At 42.7% G+C, this 24,715-nt stretch overlaps 1 protein-coding gene across 1 annotated transcript in view; it reads left to right on the plus strand.

Annotated features, from left to right (window-relative positions):
- LOC144124188 (cytosolic carboxypeptidase 1-like) overlaps positions 1 to 24,715 on the plus strand; it is a 42,342-nt gene that overhangs the window by 898 nt on the left and 16,729 nt on the right. Inside the window, exons 2-16 of the mRNA XM_077656839.1 lie at positions 590 to 651; positions 6,413 to 6,480; positions 7,180 to 7,249; positions 8,808 to 8,945; positions 10,336 to 10,467; positions 10,927 to 11,055; positions 11,564 to 11,737; positions 13,736 to 13,942; positions 17,475 to 17,578; positions 17,886 to 17,969; positions 18,089 to 18,174; positions 19,904 to 20,038; positions 20,694 to 20,913; positions 23,183 to 23,339; positions 24,176 to 24,387. Coding sequence (XP_077512965.1) covers positions 590 to 651; positions 6,413 to 6,480; positions 7,180 to 7,249; positions 8,808 to 8,945; positions 10,336 to 10,467; positions 10,927 to 11,055; positions 11,564 to 11,737; positions 13,736 to 13,942; positions 17,475 to 17,578; positions 17,886 to 17,969; positions 18,089 to 18,174; positions 19,904 to 20,038; positions 20,694 to 20,913; positions 23,183 to 23,339; positions 24,176 to 24,387 — 1,978 coding nt within the window. The remainder of the gene's footprint in view (positions 1 to 589; positions 652 to 6,412; positions 6,481 to 7,179; positions 7,250 to 8,807; positions 8,946 to 10,335; positions 10,468 to 10,926; positions 11,056 to 11,563; positions 11,738 to 13,735; positions 13,943 to 17,474; positions 17,579 to 17,885; positions 17,970 to 18,088; positions 18,175 to 19,903; positions 20,039 to 20,693; positions 20,914 to 23,182; positions 23,340 to 24,175; positions 24,388 to 24,715) is intronic.

A 24,715-nucleotide genomic window follows, 5' to 3' on the forward strand; every position in this document is an offset into this window, starting at 1 on the left:
TACTTGTACACTGCAAAACACTCGGCGCCTCCCATGTCTCGCACAGGAGCAAGCAAACAGTTTCAGGATGTAGATTGCATCTCTGACTTGGCCAGACTTCAGCATGGGGCCTTCAGGAATGTTTGTATCATCAGCTGGCTCCTCTTTTTCTGGCAATAACCTTCGCAGTGTCCTTGTTCCTAAGAATTCCTGACAGTGCCCCGTTTGCTTTGGCATCAGTGCTTGCTTAGTTATCGAAAGTGATGCTCGCCAGGGCACATCAAGCTTACCCAGAACTTCTAATCCAGTGTAGCATTTGGGATTTGGCACTTTTTGGTGCATCTGTGTCCACAAAGCTAGTCTCCGTGCTCTCTTGTCCATGTATTTCTTCTTTCCTGGATATTCTTTCTAGTAACTGAGTTCAAGGCTATGTTCATTTCATTAGGTAAAGTTCACAAATACATTGTGCTTGGTGTGCTGCAGTCGAGGAATCCAGCTTTCTTGATAAAGTTGAGATTTTTCGCACCAGCTGTCTGTAAAATCAGGTTTCAATTGCACTTGTTTTTGTGCATATGGCATACTGTTATGATTTCATTTCGTCTCTCTGTAGGACACTGGCGCAGCCGTGCAAAAAGGAGGCTCTGCCTAGGCCAGCACCATGGCGGCGCCCACGTGAGTCTGTGTACACTGAGACATTTACAGGTCTTCGCTTGCTGACAGAATGTGCATGAACTTGTATGCATTACTTTATGCTTATTCTTGCGCCTAATTTGACTCAATGCACGCTTGCCAAGAGACATTCCTTTGAATTTTAGTGAAAAAGACATACCTTTTCGGCTTTTCTGTTATCTTGCACACTGTTAACTAACTACCATGTAAAAATTTGCATGGAATTGTTAATTTTCTCAAATGGTGCTGCACTGCAGCAGCATGCTAGTCTTTCTTCCATTTGCTGCGATACACATCACATCTGAAGCTAAAGTGTCACAAGGCAGTGCTTCTTTGAAAGCATATGCTTTGCAGGCAGCTCAGTTATATTGCTTAACAGATAATACCAAATTATATGCAATGCAAAAACAAAAATTGCAAATTGAACATTATCAGAACGTGGCATCAGTTTTATAAAACCCTGCTGTTTGCAGCTCTCTTAATGCTGCATTTATTTTTTAGTTATTCTGTTGATGATCGTGAAGCAAAATATTTAACAGAGGCGTTTCTCAAATGTGCTTTTAACCATATTCAGGTTATATGCTTTTGGTATCTTGCTGTTGCAGGAGTAGGGGCTCGTTGGGGCTCGGAGTAGTTTTCGTTGCATGTTCGTGCTTTGGAGTAATGCGCGAGTGATTAGTAAATATAAATCACTGCGAGGAATTTGCCTGCCGGGTAAATAAATTATGACTCAATTTTTTCCTTCTACGCACCTCTGGTTTTGGGATCGATAACTGTACTGTAGCTGTAACCTCACTGCTGGGGTCGCTGTTACCTGAGGCATACAAAAGCTGTTAATTGCCATGACGTTATTTTGAATCCCGAGGCAGGCTGGTGTAAAAGTTGGGGTGAATTAAAATGACAAAGCAGTGATTATATCACAGTGTTTTGCATGCCTCACGTGACCCCTGCGCCAGCTATGAATCATAGCTAAAGTTTGGCTGTTTAAACCGAAGTCATAACTACCCGAGAGAAAAGAATTTAATTCTAAATTATTTATTTTGTGCTGATAAATTTTGTGCGATGATCCATGTTTACTGATGTCTTAATCATCACCTTAAGGAAAAAAATGTGCATCGTCAGAAATATGAAAAATAAAAATGGTGAAAGAGACCTCCTACCAGCGGGAATGTAACATTGGCTCGCTCTAACTATTGATATCTTATGTATTATGCAGTCTTCATGCAGTCACAGCCAACAGCAGCATTCTGTAATCCCTGGTTCCATGGAATATATAATCAGATTTCACAGTTTATAGTTTAAGAAACATCTCTGCTGCTTCTTGTTGCCCTGAAGAAAAGAATTTACATTTACTCGCAGGCATAATTGTAACCCAAACCTTGTACCAGCTTTGTTCACCTGAGCTTCAACTGTGCACAGTTATGGCAATTACTGTGTGGCACTATGTGCTATACAAGAACAGTGGTAGCATGCCTCCAAGGTCTTTTCAAAGTAGCAGTTCAGATTGTGTCGGATGTCCTGCAAAATGGAGATGTAATACCTGGTCCCTATGCTACATTGATGCAGTGTCTAGCGCGAGTACTACTATAGGAAGTAGTGCCTGGCAATAATACCTGAATGCTTGCTTGTGGTTGACACTTGTTGCAGTGTGTATCCCAACAAACTGCCATGACTGGTCTGTTAACGAGGCACATCAGTCTTGCTGGTAGAATGTGGTTGCATGTGCAGCTTCTGCTACTGCCTTCTTTGCCGGCTGGTGTGTGCGGTGTGAGACAGGTGTGGAGAAGGGTTGGGCCACTTTGCAGAGATGCGGAGAATCTGTGGAGGTTGCGCCAAGTGCTGCCCACGCTGGGGGGCCCCTCCGACCCCTGTGGGCCTTTGGGGCCACAGATTACCTCGCTGCTGACCGCTTTGCGCCATGCTGGTGAGTCTGCTCACCCCAGGGAAGACCCCCATGATCTACCTCTCTCTCGTTGTGATGTGTCCTCAGTTCATGTGTCAAAAACAAAAAGAAAAATCAAGCATAGTGCTATTGTTCCAAAAACAAAAATTGAACCTTGTAACTCTGTCAGAATAAAACATGTATATGACTAAATTTTATGCTACTAAGTTCTGGTGCAACTGTTGCTTGAGTTGTAAAAAGAAGTAATGGGGCAGTGATTATGGCATGTGGGAGCAGAGTAAGGTAAGCTGTGCACACCACTGTTGCTAGAGAAAGTTAAAATGCTGCAAAACTGAAAGAGCAAAGTTTTGTGATCAATTTAACCGTCTTTTATTATTGATAACTGTAAACAAAGCTGTTGTTCTCAGGTGCAGTCAAATGGTCAAACTTCCACAGAGAGTTATCTGCATTGAAAAACAGGAAAGAAGCAGACTTGCAAACAGAAAACGGTTTGTAAGAAACGATAAGAAAACAGCATCCTCGTGCAAGCATTGGGACATTTCCTTGGTGTCAACGTCTGTGTGCTATTTTCTTCAAGCAGTATTCATTGCCAGGCTTTTTTTTTCCATTTTTATGTTGCTCAGTTTCATTGACCTTTGAAGTGCTTGCGACAGCTTTAGACGCACAGTGTTACTTCGGGATAGCAGCCAGCAGCCTTTTCATTTACGCAAGGAGGACATGCAAAAACAGGTGCGATAGCCTTTTAGTTTGAGGCACTGGCCGGAAGTGTGTGGTGGGTGGGATTCGATGAATGGGGCCGGGCCACTTTGATTGCCTCTTTGTTTTTAGCTTTCAATGCACCGCCACCACACACGCACAGTTTGGACAGCTGCTCTTCCCCTTGCCATTGGCTGCACTTTGCTGCCGTTGCAGAATCACTGCTCTTCACGCCCTTCATTCTGTTGATTCTGCAGAAAGGAAGGGGAACAGGGCTCGGAATAGCATCGCGGAGGTCTTCCTTTTCTTTTACTTTTTTTCTTTCTTTCAACTTGCTGGAGTGGCCCTTCTAGTGTCAGTGCCAAATGCTCCTCCCTCACAGCCCTGCCCTTAATCTAAATGAGAGCTGTTTTGTAACGAGGCAGGGCTCCAGAAAAGAGGCACTTGTTTGGCACAAAAACTAAACAAAAAAAGTTTCCCACGTTTGCTTTGCTGTCAAGGCCTTGGATCTGGGTTTATGTTCTGACGTGAGCCTCATCCCGTCCGGAGACTCCGTCTGCGATGGACGCTGGTAGGATGCTTTCTCAGTGCTACTCCCAGTTTTCTTCCTTTCGATTAACTTCACTAACCCTTTCTTGCACTTTTAAACTGCCGTGCTGCATTTGTGGGAGTTTTGATAACGTGTTTGCGAGATGTCATGTTTGCTATGCTTGACACTGGGGCACTGCATTGTCAAGTCGAGAGAATGCTGTGCAGTTGTTCTGCATGAGTTTGGTCTTAACTGCTGAAAAACTGTGTAAATGTTTGAAAACTAAAAAAATTTATGACCATTTTTTTTTTGTTTCGTGCTGGACACTGATGTAAGCACCATTTCTTTTCCTGGTGTGAGAAAGTGAATTACTGAGTTTTGAAGTATTACTGCTTCCTAGTTTTGTCGGATCTATGCTGGTTACAAGAACCTCTACCGACATGAACATTAGCTACTTTCATAAGTAACATGATGTGAACTTTCTACTTAATGTCGCTCTTGTTAATTGAAAAACTATCTCTTGTTTACTGAAGACGTTTTTGTTATGCAATAATTCAGATGTGTGCATACGTGGAAACTAGGAACATGTAAGCCTAAATTTTTATTTCCTGCAATTTTATTTGAGTGGTGCAGAAGAGCAGGTTTGAAGGCTCAAATGAGCACCCAATTTCTGGTGTTATGCAAATTTTTGTTATTTTACAGAAATTGTGAGCTCCTACCCTATTCATTTCAATTGCATGGTAATGTAGTGTCTACATAACATGCCATCCTCAGGTGGCTGTGAATAAAGCTTTGGCATGAAACAACCATATAATGAACTGATAAAAAAATGCAGTACAACCTCGTTGATACGTTTAAATAAAAAACAGTGCGGGGTGTGGAAGAACGTATTGTCCTGGACTACGTATGATCCAAACCGCATAATTTTATAAAATGTAACTGTTGAATGAGGTACAAAGCATTTATTAACAATTTCACTTCTTCACTTCACAGAAAAGTCGATTAGCCCATCCAGGTGGCACAAGGTCTGAGCAGCTCCTTTTCTAGTGCTCCCAGAATTCAGTCTGCATTGACATTATCCTTATCATGGAAGAAGATTTGTAACACATCTGATCCCTAGATATCAGTCACAAAAGTACGTAGCTAGAATCTCATCCTCGTTTTTTTTTTTTTTCGGATGCTATGCCCTCTTGCACCTTTCCATTCCAGAAAAGCTGCCACAGTGGCTGGCTGTCGCAGTGTTTTTGCTCTTCATGCCATTTTTTTCAACAGCCAGCCCACTCATATGTTAGCTCGTCATAGTAGTTTTTGGATGCTTTGCCCCAGTGCCCTTAGGCGCTGTGAAGAAGCTGCTTGCATTTCTCCTCTTCGTATTACGTCCCCGTGGAGGAGGTCAGTCCGTATATTGCTCAACTTTTTTTAATGCTTTGCCCTTTTGCACCTAGACACTGCAGAGGAGCCATCATTACAGGTGACTGCTTCTGCAGTTCAGCTTTTTATGTTGCGTGCCCCCAGGTTGGGCCCACTCGTAGTTTGCACGTTTGCACATGTGCAGTTGGTCACTAAACATGTTATACAACTAGAATTTGTCGAAACTTTGAACTAAGTAGCCGGGAAGTTGTGTTATCTGGGAACATATCAACCAGATGACGAATGATGTAACTCTACAGGTCGTTTTTATTGCCACAGTTTTGAACATATGGACTAGAAATTCATATGAACCAAGAATGTATAAACACTGTACTACTATATCACTGATGAAATATGCCACGTTTCAAATGACATTAGTGTTTACCTATATAACGAAATTTGTCATGTGTCCACCTATATTAATCATCTGTTACAGCAATTTATTTATCTGCTCTGTTTTTGCTGTATATAATACAATATTGTGCAAGTTTATCAGGAAGACTTTTAAAAATTTTTCTCGCCTCAACTACTGGCTCATTTGCAGTGAAACTGTGCACAAAGCTTGGTTATTGGGGTTGAATTTTACCTCGCATTAAGTTTGACAACGGTACTTACCTTATCCAGCCACGCATGATGCCAATTCGTAATTGTCTGCACCGAGGTCAACGAACTGAAAGCCCCCGGCGCCAGGTTGCCAGCAAAGGGTGGTTGTGACACCATCAAAGGACCTGCGCACCTTGAAACATTAGCCCAGGCACATTTCGCATCGTAGTGCTTTCCTCTGCAGACAACAGATGGCACCACCTGCACCCTCTGGCAAAAATGTGTCGTTGACAGCTTTCGGCTCATCAGTCCCATCGTAGACAATTACGTATTTGCATCATGCACAGCTGAACCAGGTAAGTACTGTTGTCAAACTTACTGCGAGACAGAAGTTACCGTAATAGCCAAGCTTTGTGTGCAGTTTCACCACGAACAAGACAGCGGTTGAGGTGGGAAGATTTATTTAAAGTTCTCACAATAAAGATGCACAGTATTGTACATGGCATATTTATGTAGAGAAAGTGACTGTTACCAACTGCTTGGCTTTAGAGCCAGATACAAACTGTGAGGAGCACTTATTCATTTCAAGAAATTTTGATGCTGTGGCTTGCTGTGTTATTTGCAATGTTATACTGCATGTAAATGCTTGTAGTGTTTCTTACTCTCAACTTCCTCTTTTGCAGAGAAAAGAAAGCAGCTGACACCAGCTCAAATTGACGACTGCATCCCGATGCTCCTCGCGCTACTAGAGGTATGCCACCGAACATCATTGTTGCTTTGCATGCATGTGTATGTGTGCATCCTGATATGTGCTGAAGAGTTCCTGTCATTGGGCTCTGAAATCCAGTTATACCTTCTTGTGGCATGAAAATGTTTTTGTCTATGCTTTCATGGCTGGTAGTTCCCTCCTCTTCTGGCACAGCAGTAGTGAGTGAATCGGGTGTTCCTCTGTTGCTTTTAATAACGTGATGATGATGTCAAATATTAATGCCGCGAGGGCAGCTTTGCCCAAAGAGTGCCATGGCACGAGGTGACTTCATCTACGTAAGGTGGGGTCCCAGGCCCATTTCCCAAGCATTTCACCCTAGAGAAGCCAAGCACCAGACCAGTGGAGCATAGTTTTACCATTACATGTAGCATGGCTTTACTTTCTTTACTGTAATGGTTACTCTTGTAATGACATTTACTTTTGTGCTCGGAGGGAATATAGGCTTGCAACCTTTTAATAGACCTGATCGGGCCCTAAACTTGCATGCCCGCAAGGATGGCAAGGCCTTAACGTTCAATTACTTCCAGTGTTATAGTGATCTCAGGGTCCAACTTATGTGTTGTCCTTGGCATGGGCTGACTGCCTCTGCTATTACACTGTAAACCAGCATGGTACTGCACAGTTTCATGGTTCAGAGATGAAACTAGAGCTGTGCTTACCGCAATTTTCTTTATTTTTCAGCAACCTAAAAATTCTTCTGTAGTTCGAGATGTAGTCATGGCCCTGAAGGAAATAGTGAGTGAGCAGAAAGGTTGGTGATCTAATTTTATCTTAGAAGGCTTGATACTCTCATTGGATTTTGTTGACTGTGCTGGGGTGCTATTCTGAAGCTATACTTTTACGACTCTGTTCTCAGGATAGGCACACTAAGCTCAGAATGTGTTGGCACATTTGTACACCATAGAAAAGTTCATTTTTTATTCTGGTATATTTCACATCAGCGTTTTTCTTTGTCACAAGAGAGTTCCGTACAGTATTAGTAGATGCCACAGCCTCTGCTATAATCTTAACAAAACTGAGAGACAAAAGCTACTTTGGTAATTTTGAATATAAGGTGTTGAAGTTTATACTGTGTGTTGATGGTAATTAATGGAAGTTTTGCCTAACAGTACCATTGTGATCTCTTGTTTTGCCTTAGCGACAGCATGTTCAGTGGGATATCCTTACTTTATTGAAGTCGCTCTAAGACATTGCTTACTAAATTGGGTGCATTGCACCAATGGTGTTTTGAGTTGAGTAGACTTCTTTCATGGGAGCCTACATGTCGTGGCATCATGTGAAAGAGTGCAAAAGGAACAGAAAGGTTATTTTCTGAAGAAAAAATAAAAATCTGCTGTCACTTCACTGACACTTGCTCTAACAATGCAATCCTTTCCTCAACAATGCATTTATTTCCTCAAGAACTGTAGCACCCACCAGGCAGATAGCCATTATTTTTTTGGGAGGGAAGGGTCCAAGTTGGTATCTTGTAATGTATCAGAGCTGGAGGGGGGTCACCCCGCTCCCCCTCCTTTGGATATGTGCTTGGTTTCCATCATTTTCTTTGTTGTTGTTCAGTGTTCTTTTGACAGCCAGTTTACATTTGTTGAGTTATGTTGCTTATAGAGCTAGTAGGGAGCTTGGAATGGAATCCTTTTGCACATGTGTAATTCATATGCATCCATACATCCAGTTCGATTGCAAAATTTGTTACTTCCTATCAAAGTAAAATCGCAGAAGGAATTTATGAAAAGACTGAATTTTTGATCCTAGTGTATATGCTGCAAAAATATGTCAATGAAACTGTGCACTGCAGTGCTTTTTACTGCAGGAGATACACCCCCCGTCAGAAGTATACAGCCCAAGGGGTTTGCTTGTGAGGCTTGCAGTATGCCTCATTATGCATTCCCAGCAACTGTAATCTCTCAAAAGAGGAATGGCTTTGCGTCTTCAATCCTCCCATGCTTTGGACTGCTAGATGTGCTAGGGAGCCCCACTAAACAGCTTCAAAGCAAATTCTTTTGGCTGTAACTTTTGATGAGGGCTGTACTACTTGTGTACCCCTGTGCAGGAAGTGAGAATACCTCCTGCTATTATTTATTTAGGGTGTTGTTTGGTACCATGGAATTATTCATTATCAACACGCTTAATAACACCTAAATGACAGCACCTCATATGCACAGACAACAAAATAGCTACATTACTAGCAGTTAGCAGCTAGAGACAGGAAGGCACACTCCTAATTTTGCTACCAAAGGCACAGGAACGAAGAAATAAACATTTGCAGTCATTTTTCATGATGGCGTTCATTCATGTGCTATGCACTCCAGGCCGGACTCGTCTCTTGGTTGAAAGATGTGCTACTCAAGTGCTGCTGGCAGTGCTCCTGAGGTACCGTGACATGGGCCTCTCCGAGCCGGTGTTTCTTGTTGCCCTCTGCAATCTGCTTTCTCGTTTAGCTGCTCAAGGTAAGGTGCTAAGGCAAAAATTGATGATTGTCTTTTCATGTGTTGGCTTGTCTCGCTTGCCTTATCACTTGTCAGGTCAATGCAGAGCAGTGTTTTGTAGGGCTTGGGTGTGAGTTGAGGTAGACTTTAGTTGTTCATACCTGTCACTGATACGTTAATTTCTGTGATTTCATTTCTCTAATTTCATAATGTCAGAATTGAACATTCATGCCCTTGCAGGTCTTATGGGGGGAAACCAGTCTTAAAAATTTTTTAAATATCATATTCACAGCTATAAAATTTTCAGGAAACTTGTTTCTGTGTGCTGATTTCAATATGTTGTTTAATTTCATGTAAAACTAATGGTTGTGCACTCGTATATTATGTTATATAACTTTTTGCCTAGAGCTTTTAAGAAATTTAGCTTTGGGGAACTAGTTGAATCGCATGTCATTGGTTTGTCTTGACATCAAGGAATGCAATAAGGGTAAAAATTACCATCTTGTCTACCATGGAACTTGAATGATAAGGTTTTGAACTTGCCACTGCAGAAACAGAAATACTATCTTTCCTTCTATTTCTAAAATGGCAACTTAAAAACCTAATAACTCAGCTTCTATGATGGGTAGGATGACAATTTAACCCTTATTGTATTCATTGATGTCAAAACAAACCAGTGGCATACAATTGAGGAAGTTTCCTATAGCAAAATTCCTTAAAAGCTATCCTCAAAAAACTTATACAGCATATTACATATGTGCAAAAGGAGATTTTTTTTTTACATGAAATTCAGTGACATATTTAGAATCAGCAAACAAAAATATTTGCTCTCTGAAGATTTCAGAATTGTGATTTCATTATTCAATTTTTTTTCTAAGACCAGCTTCCCCCCTTAAGTTTTGAGCGCCATGATTGTTTACAATTAGGCATTGTCACATATATTTAGTAGGGTTCTTTGGTCAGTCTGATAGCTTTAATATTCAGGATCAGCCTGGTCTGGTTCAGAGCAGCCTTTAAAAGTGTTACAACTTACCACAGGCTGTTATCACTCAGAAATTTTGTTAGAGCTGACACCTGTGGGCCTTAGACCACTGTCGGTTTGTTTTAGAGTAACGCCTTGGTCTGATTATGTACGGTATGACTGAAGACAAGTTTTGTTTTAAGAAAGAAACTGCTTTTTATTTTTTCAACTGTTCTCAACTCTGCAACGATAACCGAGTGATCGCTAGTGTTATGTTTGTTCCTCCTCTTTACTACAATGGTGTGGCTCACCTTCTGATAGAACAGACTCTGAGTGGCGCAGTTCTGCTATGTCTGTTACAGCATTTTGTACCAGCACTAAGCTTAGAAGAAATAGCCATCTTCTAAGAAGAGGAGCGCTCCTAAAGTTTGGCATTGTGTTTGCTTCCAGACCAAAAGTTCTGCTTGAGAGCTCGTGCAATGGGTGCCTACAAGGTTCCCTTGGAGGAACTTCGAAAGTTCAAAGTCAAAATCAAGGTTAAGGTTGCCATCTTGCTACTGCTGAAGAGGCTCCTTGGAAACAGTTGAGTATGCTGGCAAGTTCTTGAGCAGTTGCAGCCTTGTGTTACCTTTTTTGTTATCTGAATGTAGGCATCCTCATGCTTTGCAGGGTTTTGTATTTTCAACGACACAGATTGACAAAGCGCAACGGAACGAGGACGAGAAGAAACACGAAACACAAGACGGGCGCTGTCCTGTGTTTCGCACCCGTCCCGTGTTTCGTGTTTCTTCTCGTCCTCGTTCCGTTGCGCTGTGCCAATCTGTGTCGTAGAAAGTATGCACCAACTAGCCCACACCAGAATCCTCTTAGATTGTATTTTCAGCTTGTGTATTTGCTTGTGTGCTTAGAAGGAAATGCAAAATTTTAATCTTCCCTCAGCGATAGGATGTCGAGATCTTCGCAGTCACATAGGATGTTGAAGTGAAGAAGAACAAGTGTCTCATGGGTAACTCTTTGCTGCTCCTTATTATGCTCCCACAGAGCAGAATGCCACGCTTTTGGGCAACGAGGGCTTGCTCACAGAGTTGTTCTACTTGCTGGAAAGCAACAGCACCGTCTGCCTCCAGACGGCACTCACCTTGGAATGCCTGTCTCTGGCCACTTGCTCCAGTGAGTACAAGCATGTGGCAGGCATAGAGGAGTAGGACACAGTGCTTGAAAGAAGCTTTGTGGTGAATGGAAGGCAGCACAAAAGTACCAATTTGCTTGAGTTTTTCGAGGGGCTGCAGCTGAATTTTAAGGTTTTAAATGTTATTCCTTTTTGTGAGCAGATTTTATTGATAATATTTGAAGTGTTTTTTTTAATGCCCACAGTACTAGTAAATTTTATGGATAATATTTGAAGCATTTTCTAATGGATACAGTATTATTGAATTTATTTGATAATGTTTGCAGCATGTTTTTTTTTAATGAATTCAGGTAACATATATAATTTGAGCTCAGCCCTAACCTGAATTCATTCAGAATCCAACACTGCCAGCCATACTTATTGCTTATTTTGCAGGCGCGATTTCACGCAGTGAGCAGGTTGTTTGTCGCGCATATCCTGCTATCTTTTTACATCTTTATTCAGTTGTGGGTGACAGGTTTTCAATTGTTGGTGCCGCTATCTGTGCAGAGCGCAACGTGCTTGAATTGGTTCAGCGAGGCCACCTGAAGCATCTGCTGACCATGATAGAGTCGTGCAATGCTGGTGCTCTACAGGGTGATGCCGGCCTCAACCGCAAAGAGCGGCTCCTTTACCGCATGATGCGGGCCGACCTGGATTGCCTCATCAACATTGCCAGGCATAGTATGTGCAATGCACCATGCTTGATTTTTTTTTAGCTTTTTTCTGTGATGCAAGTTGTATTGCTTTGGCATGAGTGAATTTATTTGTGGGCCTGCATCATGGAAAGCTAATGCCTTAAATGCTAGTGTGCGTACACTTATGTAGCCAGGCCAGTATCACCGACAAAGAAAAATGAAAGGGTGTGAAAGGGCATGCCTCGTACCGAGTGAAAAGAACGACATAGCACATGCAGGAATGCGCTTTATTTCCATGCAGTATGCAGCTGATGTCCTCACCAGATGGCTGTTTTCATGGCACTTAGTTTCACTCAGCCTTGCTGCAAGCATTGGCAGAGGAAGCTTTTGCTGCAGTTACTGCTGAACATGTTCGCCAGTAATTCACTTCCCTTCCCTTGGTCTGTGTACATAGCCTGGATGCTAGTGCTTCAATAGTCAAAGAAGAGAATTGGAAGACAGCGAGACCGATCTTTTGAAGCGAAAAGCTTTACTGTGCTAGGTAAAGCAGTCATCGCATAGGCCGGAGAATGACCTTGAACAACCTTCAGCCCAACCACGTTAGCAGTGTATGACCATATGTGGTACAGTAATTGTGTCAAACCCTTGACCATGGCCTATAGTTGACCTCTGACCTTTGACACTGGGTGACCTTTGGGGTGATCTTTGGCCTTCAGAACATCCAATGGGATGATGTGAAGCCACGTGATGACATCCGATGAGGATGTCATAAGACCGTGAGATACCACGTCATAGCCACGTGGTCATGTGGGTATATTTAGAACGGCTGTCACGAGCGTGTAGCAGAGCTGCCATGGACGAGCCTTAGATGCTTAGCAAGTGTGCTTGCTTTTCGCTGAATTCCAGGGTTAGCCAAGTTAAGCCACTTTCAATTTTTTAATGAACCACTTTTTGAATTGTATTGCTAAAATGCGGTTATGATGGTATACCATAATGCTTTTTGTAATATGCCACCACTTCTTACTCTATCATTTTATTTCTATGTGTGCTGGTTGTGCTCATTTCTTATCTTGACAGAGTTCTTGCTTGTGATGGCATTTAGGGAAGCTGACTCTAAAGGTTTTTCTCTTTTGGAAAAGGCCATCTAAAAGGTGTTTGTAATTACAGAGCAATAATACATTTTTATGTACACAGCAAGAATATTTTGAGTGTTTTTCTTTGAATTATTTTATATCATTGTCTTCTGTTATAAATGGCATTTTTCTCTGCTCGCTACACAAGGTGAAGTGCACTTCTCGATAGTTACACTATGTTAGCCCATCAGACAGGTGTGTCTTTAACATGCATGCCATCAACATGGCATAGAGTGATGAGATGGTTGGTTTCTCCTGGGTAGAAACTGAAACCAGCAATGGTGCCAAGCTGCTGAGTTAAGAGCTAACACTACTATGATGACCTGACAGGAGGGAAACTATCTTTTGATGTGGAAGGTACTTTGATTGACTCTGAGTGCTGCCCTGAGCTCACTGCATTTTTAATGGGCACAAGCATCTCTTGGCCAGGTGCTTGGCTTTATCAAGGGAGAGGTCATGGCTACAGTTCATATGTTCATATTGTAATGATGTCTTAGCAGTGTTAGGGCTCTTGGGAGGTTCCAAATGCCTGCTCACTTTTTTGTTCAAAGTGCTCACCTTTTGTGCGGTTCTATTGTGGCATAACCTGAACAAAATCCTCATTCTTTTTTGGAAGGCACAGTGGCTCTTTTTCTGCGAGTCTAAGCATTTTAGTGAGTGCTGTGGGTAGAAAGCTTCTCTACTTCTTTTAGTCAAAGGATGTCATGCAGAATGTGCAGTCAAGCCACGCGGTAACAAAGTTGGAGGGCATCAGAGGGCTGCACATATAAAATGTGTGGGAGTGTCCAGCTCAACAGCCTGGTGGATGACAAAGCTAGCACGCTTCAGTGAAATCCTGGTGGCCTTGTGTTTAATCGCATTCAAAAGAGCAAAGCATCTTGACATTTGCTTTTCCCTGTCTCTATGTGCAGAAGTTGGTCGACGTGAGCTAAGGAAGCACGAAGTGCCGCAGTTACTGTGGCGTTGGGCTTCAGCCCTGGGTCCGGGTGAGCAGGGCGACCGCCTCACAAGGGGAGTGTGCCAGGTGGTGCATAGGTGCTTGCCACCATGGCCGCTTCCCATCGCCAGAGCCCACGGACCCCTGCACTGGCCTATGGGTAGAGACGAGACCTTGCCAGGTACAGTAGTAGTAGTAGCAGCTAAGAGAGCCATCCACTTTTATAGGCGCAAAACCAGTGTTTTGTTCAGCACAGTCTTACACAATAACATTTTTGGTAAACACAATGGTTCGCACTACCTAGTCCATACTCATTTTACAATTCGCTGTGAAGAAGTTTTTCCAACATGTCTGCTACACTTGGTACAATTTTAACTTTGTTAAAAGTTTATTGAGCTCATCAAAGCTGTTGTTGTTTGGCCTTCTGTTGCTGACACATAATTAGTGGAAAAGAATGCAGTTACTTCTTCTCCTTTGTTATTAGAAAGAAATTAAGCCAAAGTATGAAATTGTGTATTGCCTTGCTTTAAAGACTTTGATCCATGGACTGCAGTGAGGAATACAGTAGTTGGGGACAGAGTTGCTCCCAACATCAGGTTTTTCACCCATGACACTGCGGCAGTTTATCAAACCGTCATGACTCATGATAAGCGCCAAAAAAGAAAGAATGTGCTATGATGGATAAAAAGAGAGACCAACTATAGGTTGCAACCATGTAGATTCTGTGATTATGGTCTTTCTTTTCTTCTATGCCTCTGCCAAGTGTTTTCCTTTGATTTGAGTGCATAAATTCACCCACGAAGTGTCTAGCCTTTATATTCATCATGCTTTTTCTGTATGCATGCCATCACTGCTAGGCGATTGTAATACATGCCTTGTCATGGTGAAAAAGATTGACTCTGATTGCTCTGAAGCCGTGTTAAATAATGCTGAATTTTATTCTGTTAAGTTTCACAGCGAACACAACGAAATTTTAGTGAAAGATCATATTTTCAAAGAAAAATTCGAATAAAAAAAGTATGTGTATACTAATATATCAAAGGCCTGTCACTGCTAGTATCACTGGGCAGCCTGTTTTTAGGTATATACCTCAAGGAGCATGCAGAGATAAATGGCTTCCCCAGCCGCTGCCATGACTCTGTGGTTATGGCACTCTGCGGCTGACCCGAAAGACGCGGGCTCGATCCTGGCCGCAGCAGTCGCATTTCGATGAAGAAAATAGGTAGAGGCCCATGTACTTTGCAGTGTTAAAGAAACCCAGGTGTTCGAAATTTGCAGAGCCCTTCACTACGGCGTCCCTCATAGCCTGTGTCACTTTGGGACGTTAAACCCTCACAAACCATAAACCATATATGGCTTCTGATATTTCAGTTGAGAGACAGCCTGACAATATCTTCTTTGCAGGACAGAAACTTTGTCTCCCAGCTTGGAATTGCAATGTGAAAACTTTCAGTATGCGTAGTCTGAGTATACGTTCATATCTTCAAAAATGCCCTTGATGCCTATTTTGTCAAAAACAGTGAAAAAAAAACTTGTGAAACTCAGAGTAGCTTCTTTGTCGCGCTGTCAGAAGCAGCAACGAGCGGTCTATGCTTGCAAAATGTGCACAAATTGATTTTATTTCATAGTGTACTGTACTGCGTATAGTGCTACGTGTTAGAGCCATTTAAATGTGCAATCCACTACAGTGTGATAATGAAGATTTTTTGTGCTTTTATTGGGCAGTTCATACTGACCTGATAGGGTTTAATGACTAGCAAAGAGAATGCCTTTGAGGTGAATTAATATTTACTGAGACTTGTGCTTATCCACCTCCTGTTGTTATATAGACCTGTGCATTTCATGAGCATCTATCCCTTGTTGTTTACAAGGTATTCAGTGTGGCTTCCACTAAAGTAAAGTGTTCCTCGTGGTGCTGCAAATTTTTGTATTAGGTTTATTATATTTAGGGTACCTGACAATTCCTGTTGCACTTATTGAGCTAACTTCTCAATTGCAGCACTTTGTGATCATACTAGCCTGTGCGAATATTCGATTATTTCGAATATTCAGTCGAATAATAAAGTATTCGTTATAGATTCGAACCGAATGTTTGGTGTTAGAAATCTCGAAGTATTCATCCCGAGCAAATAACGTTTCTGTAACTCTTGCTTCGTACTCCAGGATCGCAACGTGGCACGTGCCCCAGACTCCGTGTCGCTTGCCCCGACCCGCGTCACGTGCCTGTGCTCAAGCGCGTATGCCGAAACGGTCTGCTCATGCTCGCGGCAATAGACACGAGCAGGCGGAAGCATGGCACCCAGATCTGTACTTGCCAGGTGTCCGCAGCGCGCACTCGCTGTAACCGCGCTCGGTGACTTGCATCAGTGGAGAGATCTAGCATAGCACGATGCGCGATCCGCTTCCGCGCGCCGCTAGTGCGCACATGCTGATTGGTCCCAATGGGGCAGGGGTGTGAACAGTTGGCTGGTGCCTTGTGACGTCCTCAGGCCGATCTGCACATGCGCAATGGCTCCCCATGGAATCGGATCACCATAGTGGCCGCGGATCACGCTCTAATCAAAGGGCGCGTGGTTCTCTTGATACCCGCGGAACGAGTTTGAGCAAACTGCACGTGCTGCAGCCGCTCTTCTCTACGTGAAATTCAAGAATCAGGCGCGACGACGCGAGCATGAGAGGACGCTAGCACGAGACACGTTGTGACGGGTGCCCCTTTTCGACGCCAGACATGGGGGTGGCACTGGGCGCAGGGGGCGGGGGGGCGACTTCTTCCCCCAAGTCATCTAATGGAGGCGCCAAGTTTCCCCCATACATTTACTCTTTTGGACCTGTCCCATCGTTTAAAATGCAGGGCTATGGCCAAGCAGGCTTTTGACGATACTACTAAAAACTACTGCTCAATAATATTTTGCACATGTTGCCAGTACTATCACATTGCATCATCTTTGCGAGTTTGATCCTGGCTGCAGCAGTCGCATTTCGTTGAAGATGAAATGGTAGAGGCCCATGTACTTTGCAATGTTAAAGAAACCCAGGTGGTCGAAATTTCCGGAGCCCTCCACTACGGCGTCCCTCATAGCCTGTGTCGTTTTGGGATGTTAAACCCCCATAAACCACAAACCATCGAAATATTCGCTTCAAAATTGTTCAAAGAATATTACTATTCGATTTGAATTAGCTTCGAATCTAGATCATGCCTAAATCATGCAGCTTTGTGCTTGCCACAGCTGATAACCAGGTTTTGCACCAGAAATTTGTTAAGAGTAAATTAATGCTCGTATGCATTGACTCATCATAGCTCTACTGCACGCTGCTATAGCTGTGTCTGCGGCCAAGTACCCATACCTGCTTGCTTTATTTGTGAGCTATTACTGTTACTGTATGCACATATGTTTGCTTGTGGGAATAATGTAGTGCAGAGTGGGGTGGCACCGTACAGTAAAGTTGAGAGTAATATGGACAACTCTAGATAAATCCCACAGCATGTATAATTGAGCAAATCTTCTGGCTTACCTTTTTAAATGTATGAAACATAGTGTAAATGAAACGCTCTGCAATACGTAAAAATATCAAATGTAAGCTATACCAGGCAGTACGTGTATTGAATTCTCGGAAAAAGAGAAAAAAGAAATGAACAGGAAAAAGAAAAATTAATTTCGGTGCTTCTGTTTCAATGCAGTGTTTTTTTTTTGTGTGTGGTTATGTTGGTACAGTGGTAGGCGACACATCGATTGCCCATACTGCAAGTGACCGTGATGAGCTGCTGTCTTCCCAGTCTGCCACCTCTTCAGAGCATGAGGCTGAGCTAGACGACCCGGTGAGTGTTCCACATGTGAGACTGTTTTGGATTTCTCACATTAAGTTGTTAATTCTCTTTGTTTCTTGCTTTCTTCATTTGTTTGTTCATTCACACACCCACTCACCCATTCATTTGTTCATACCATCATTGTTCGAGAGGCAGCCACTTGGCCTGTGATTCATTTGTGCTCTGGTAGCAAATAACAGTCCGTGAGTACTGAAAAAAACATATCCCTAGCCTAAGTTTCCATGAGTAACATGCTCAGAGGAAAGTGTAGGTGTTGAGGCTGTGGTAATCTGTGTACATCACCAATTTTTTTTTGCAGCCCGACACTGCAAGGTGTGACCCCTTGCCTGAAAAATTCAATTTGGAAGTTGACCTGGAAGCATACTCAAAATTCTTCCGGAATTAAACCACGTTGAAGGAATGATGGTGAGTGACATTTTTTGTTTTTCTTCTACATATTTTATTTGGTTTAGTTTTCATGTTTTCCTTAGAATGCTTTGAATGTGCAAGTTGTCATTTCAGGACCTTGGCCCCAACACTGCAGGAGAGGCGTCGTTGCCTGGGAGCACAACAGGCACAGAAGATGGAGACGTTATAGCAAGGCTAAAGTGAGAACTTAGTATTTTGCTTGACTTAGCTGTGTACCTTGTGATGTTTGTAGCATGTTATAACGTGCCATATAGTCACGACCAACCCAAGCGTCATGTTTCATTGTGGCAGAACATGAATACTGATACCAATAATGAGTATTGTTCATCTACGTTAGAAAGGAAGGGAATTGTACTGCGGTGAGAGCTCTAACTTTGGTATGCCTAAGACGCTATGGCATTATTTACAATTATAACATTATTTACAACTCCTTGTGCCCTGCTTTCGCATATGTCTGGAAATGCCATGCTTTAGGTCTTATAGTTTGCTTATTGTGCACCACATTCACACTGTCACCTAATCAAAAAGTTTTGTAATCAATATCCCATTGTCGCAATGCTGCTTTTATAGATGTGACCATTCCAAATTTTCAATTGAAAGGTTTTTGTTTTTGGCTCTGAAAATTTTACAAACTTTTGCTTAGTCAAGCATAGTTTTCTAAATATGCCTCTTTTGGAGTGAAATCATCACATAGAATTTGAGAAAACAACTCAAATTGAATGTTTTGATGCCAGCAATACGCTGTCATCAAAACATGTGAAAAATGCAGTAAATCAACCTTGCAGCACCTGCTCATCAAAGGCAATGCTCTTTCAGCATGTAAGATAGCTTGTAGGTGTCATGCATGAAAGATGTTTGTTTACAGATATCTTAGAATAGAATATAGAATATTTATTTATTTCACATAAAGTGCCGAAATACAAAAATAGAACTGCAGGGACCCAGCATAAATTGTTTAAGGGTCCCAACAAGTCTTCACAGGGGAACACTTCTGCCACCTCCAGAAATTACAAATGAGCTCCTGGATGCGGCAAATTTTTCCTCGAAAATAGTTTGGGAGAATTCGTTGATGACTGGATTAACAAGCATGACCTTTAAGGATCTAATTGGCAGTAGTTGAGTGCAGTCTTTGCATCAAGCATGGAGTTGCCTTTGATGGAGGTACAGTCGTGTGCAATATAAGAGGGAACAAACATTTTCCACAAAAGTTCAAATTTTCTGGTTAGTATTTCTCTACTCAGATTTAGAATGACTTTTGGATGTAATTTGCAAAGAGGGAAACTAGTTAGAAAACAGAAGAAACTGCACTTGTCACACACATAATTATGGAGTAATCAATAATTGAATGCTTATAATTTGTTCCTTCTCATATTGCACACGGCTGCACAGTAAAAGGACAGCTCTAACTGCATATTCAGGTGTTTGTAATGGCATCCGACAAATGTGATTTACTCAAGGTTGATTCTGATGTATGTTATGGCATCCAACAAAAGTGTGTTCGCTCAAAGTTTTATTTCTAGACAAAGTGCAAAATTTTCTGTTATTCATGTTAGATTAGCTCGCTCTCTGGGCTTCAAAATGCATTCAAGTAAAGTCTCTTTCCATTCATGGTAGTGGTAAAAGGTACTGTGGCATTTTGAAGTTAACCTTGGTAAGGTTGTCGTTGAAGGTGCTCTTTAATTAAAACTGATGTTTAAAATGTGCTGTGAAGTTCTAGTGCACATTCCAGAATATTTTAAGTGCATTTAAGTTTACATGACACGGTATTCCAACATCAAGCCGTTCGTGATAGCACCATTATTGAGGCTTGTAGATTGCACTGAGCATGCATGCTTTCCCGAAGCGATGGGTATGCTTCCTGGACGCACGTCTGCTTCGAGTGCTACATCATTCCCTGCTCACTTACAGGGGTGTCTATGAGCAGGTGGCGCAAAGCACCCAAGGTCTCATTCCTTTGGTGAAGCTGGCCTTCCCAGAGACTGTGGGTCACCTGCATGGTGAACCCTTGGAGCGCCTCCACTCATGCCGAAATTCAGCTGCCAGGTAGGTGAGGAAAAAAATGGTACGTTTGTGTGGATTGCATAAAATGCACTCAAGCCTGCACTTACCAGTGCCAGTCATAAATATTCATCTGGCATGAACAGAAAGCCTTTGTTTTGGTGCAGTTCCAAATAATGTGTGCTGGTTAGTGCGCCAAAAGAAAGAAAAAAATATATGGAACTTAGTTCTTTTTGTTGCCAGGACTTGAAAATTCAGTCATGGAAAGATTTTTTTTTTTTTAATTGAAACTTTACTTGGTTTTTGACTAAAAAAATAGCTTCAGGTTTCTTTCACCAACATTTTAAATGAGATTAAAAAAAAAATGAAGGATGCTATTTACATAGTAACAGCATGAGGGAAGAAGCATTAGATTAGCGTTGTTGATGTTATTAGGCATGCCGGCCAGGAATTTAGTGGTGTCACGTGTAGCTACTGCAGCAAGGAAATGAATTGGAAGCATGCTGCATGCTCTCCCATCAACATCAGCTGTTTTGCAGTGCGTTCAGGAGAAAACATTTTGTCCTGGGTCGAGGCATCCTCCTAGAAGAGCAGTTTATGTGATACTTGTGAGCTCATGCTTAATTTCCGTAAACCACTTGCGTGCTTTCATTAAACACCTTTTGTTTCTCTCGTTTTCTTTTCTGGTCGCACTGTGCAGAAACAAGATACTGGAAGAAGTGCGGATACGCCTGGAGAATGTCAAGGAATTTAGCAGTTTTCCTGTTGTGTATGACTACGACAGTCTCGTCCAAAATGGTTTGCTTCCATCAAGTCCCCTGGTCAACAACGATGTGCTGCAGTCTTGCCAGGGAACAGTCTGTGACCGGCTCTGCTTTGAATCCCGGTTTGAGGGCGGAAATCTTCGTAAGGCCATCCAGGTTAGTAGAATATGTACAGTACACGGTGCACGTTTTGGTAGGGAAGTGAAAAATATTTTTGGCTTTAAACCATTGCAAGGAATATGGCACATTATGGAAGCAATACTGTATCCAAGAAATGAAGTGAGAAAAGTAAAAAGGAAAACTTAGTGCAGGACTCGGGGGGGGGGGGGGGGGGGGGGGGGGGAATATTTTCATATCTTTGGGACCACAGGTACCGTATTTACACACTGTAAGTTGACTCGAATGTAAGTCGACCCCTCCACATCACATTTCTGAAACAAAAAAACAAAAAAAACTTAAAGGTCTTTTTCGCCTGGCCTTTAATAATTGAACGCGGTAGCACTATCCTGCGGCCTCCGGTTGTCACCAGCCACTATCGGCTGCCGCTCATGGGCACGCTCGTGGGCACATACCAAAATGAAAATGTATTAGTCACTGGCCTACTCGTCCACACTTGCACCATTGTCCTCACTAGCGCTGCCGTCGTGGTCGCTGCTGTGGTCCCACAGTTCGTCATTCTAACTTCGTTGTGCAGCGAAATCCTGCACTTCGCAAACAGCCACATTACGACATCGCGTGGAACAGGTGAAAAGTTTGCCACGCTGCAGCTGCCACACCTGTGTCACCCGTTCCAAACGTCGAATTTGTGGCCTAGCATGCAGTTGTTCGTTTCTTCGGCGTAAAGAATAATAGCCATTCCGAATGTAGCCGTGAACGAGCGCCAGTCGCTTACCGAACCTGGAGCACTAATGACGAAGCACTGCACTAAAAACTTTTGAAATGCGGCCAGCAGTAGTCAAATGCGTCACAGCCAAAAAGAAACTACGCATGAGCGGCGTCGGCTCTTCCGTCGGCTACCGACACTCCTCGGCGCGGCTGCGGTTCCGAGTGGCGATGCTGCCGCGATTGGAACACCGGCTCTTCCATCGACTATCGACGCTCCCTTGAGCGCCGAGTGCGCGGCTGAAAGTAAACAAAAAAACACTTGGAAGACACATATTAAGAGTAGAACACGAATGCGTTATCGGGGCGCCGCCGCTTATCAGCAGTTGCAATCTGCGGCCACATTGTGGGGAGTGGGCTGGTGCCAGTTTGCTGCTTATCGACAGCCACCACCGGCTGCCGCGCGCGGGGTGGGGATGCCGCTTCTGCGCGTTAACATAGCAGCTGCTCAAGTCCAGCACCAAGAGCGATGCAGCGGAGCCGCTCAGCAAAAATGCAACCACGCTGTAGCATGCCTGATATCGCCTTTGTCTCGCGTTTATTTATGGTGCGATGCTTTGGTTTTGGTTCTAAGTCCACCCCCCCACCCCCCCACTCAGGATTTTCAGGTTTTTAAAAATAGGTCGGCTTACATTCGTGTAAATACAGTATGTAGCTTCTTTATCATTCAGTTACCTGGTGTTCTTTATGGTGCACCAAAGCCTTGGCACACAGGTGTTCTTAGCATTTTTTTATTCATAGCAATGCACCCATAGTGGTTGAAAATAATGTGTACGTTAACAGGTTGCCAAGATCAATGAGCCAATTTGATAGGTTTGTACAGAATGCAAGGCCATTATTTGATACTGTGAAGGCACTTTGTTTTCCTGTAAAATTTATAAAAATTTGCGGGTGCACTCATTGCACAGGGTAGTATATTTGCAAGACTTTGTATTTCAACGACAATATTAGTATACGCATCAATTGTGCGAGTAAATATGGTAACAATTTGTGACCACAATGTTCACTAATAGCATTTGTTTCAGCTTAAGAATTGTTAGCATACTGCTGCAGTTGCCCAAGATTGCTACCTGGCTTCTACAAATTTTATTGCTAAATAAGAAAACAGTGTCTCTAATGCAATAGGGATGGGTTATGTGCAATATTTTGTGTTCATGACATAATCAAGGGCTCCTCACATGTTAAATCTCGAGGTTATAAAGAGTCAGAAAATGGAGATATGATAATTTGTTTAAATGTTTATGTGTGGCATATGCTCTGTCAAAAGTTTTCAGGCCAGATGGTTTGCTTTGCTTTTCAGCCATGCTTATTGGGGAGATTATGGCACCCCTGAAGCAGTAGATCTGTGCAGGTTGGGGAGAACCATTGTCCTTGCCCCTAAGGACCTTTTGGTCTTTATTGGTGCAGTGACTCAAAAGCCAGCCATGTGGCCCAAATAATTTTGACTAAGGCTGTGCATGTTTAGTTGCTGCGTTGTGAAAGGGTGTGCCATCCGAAAATTTCTCTTATGCTTTGGAAAAGCACCAAACAAATTTACTTCCAGATTGGCCCTAATGCGTACAACTTGCTGATGAGCCCAGACATCAACACAATCCTCCACCACCGATGGTTCTACTTTGAAGTGTCGGGCATGCGCAACGACGTGGATTACACGTTCAACATAATCAACTTTGATCGCAGTGGAAGCCTGTACAAGGAAGGTAGGAGTTTGTTAATGCTGAACTTGTCCGTGCTCTTGTGCCAGAATCCCAAAGGCAAGGCATGCTTCATTTGAAGTGAAATCCAGTTTCTTTTTAGCTGTAGACTCAAATCTAATCATGCATGCTAACTAAAATTGTGGGTAGTCATGTAGCATTGCGGAATAGCTCATCTGTGCTATCAGTGAGGCAGGGCTAGTCACGTACCTCTTTCTCTCTGCCATCTTTGCACCCCTGCCTAAAATGTCAAGTTCAGCTCTGTGGTCTGGCAGCTATTATAGCAGCTATTATTCTACTTGAGGAAAACTAGTTCGGCTGCCACTTGGCGTGAACCCACGTTGCTGTCTGCTTTCACACGCTCTTGAGTGAAATACAGGTGTTTGCCAGATATGCTTAGCCAATTTTGAAAAAGGTGGTTTTGTATCATTTGTTCACCGTACCAAACCAGCACCACAGATTGGCTCATTTATGATGTTGGGTGTATAAAGAGGGTGTGCTAATATTGCCTGGTGGCTGCTTGGTATGCACGGATTGGTTTCAGCGAAGGTTTCAGTGTATAGCTTGAAGTAAGTGTGTACTCAAGTTTTAGTTCAATTTTGATGCATGGTTCAGAGGAGAAAATGCTGGCAATAAGAGCTAAAGGTATTATACCTTTATTAACATTTATACCTTATTTATTTATACCTTTATTAAGGTATTAACCGTGCCTTAAACCTTGTAATGCTAACATTCAAAGCTATGGAATTAGTCTGAAAACACTATGTAACTATGTGCAGAAGTTCATGTGATGTAGCAACTGTTGTCATGCAAAATCTGAAGTAGTGGCTCTGCTGGTGCAGGCCAGTGCCCCTTGCTGTTCTCGGTCCAAGAAGCATCATCTAACGGCCGTGGTTGGTACCGTGCGGGTTGTGGCATCAGCTATCAGCGCAACCTGCACTGGCGTCCCGACAAGGGACCCCTCTTTACTCTGAGCTTCACTGTTCGCTTCCCGCATGCTGGTGATGTCTGCTATCTCGCCAACAACTTTCCTTTCGGCTTCTCCCTTCTTAAGGTGCGCATCTCTCTTTTGGACTTATGCCCTTCCATATTAATAGTTAACCCTGCGTGGAACAAAATTGTACTGGTACACGTGATCAGGGTATAATGGTAATATGCGACGGCATTGAAAAACCTAAGTAGGTCAGCCTTCTTGTCATCTGTATAACTCATTTTTGGATGGGCAAGTTGTGGTAAATAAATTGTGCAGGAATTAGGAAAAGCATGAACATGGCTTGAGCCAGCATTTTTTTGTGTGAAAGTATATGGCCAAGAAAAATGCATAAAAATGACTACATTGATGTCAGGGATTGGTACTAGGCCCCATGCATGTAATATCAGTT

Source organism: Amblyomma americanum, chromosome 3 (assembly GCF_052857255.1).
Source record: "Amblyomma americanum isolate KBUSLIRL-KWMA chromosome 3, ASM5285725v1, whole genome shotgun sequence".
Classification (NCBI taxonomy): domain Eukaryota; kingdom Metazoa; phylum Arthropoda; class Arachnida; order Ixodida; family Ixodidae; genus Amblyomma; species Amblyomma americanum.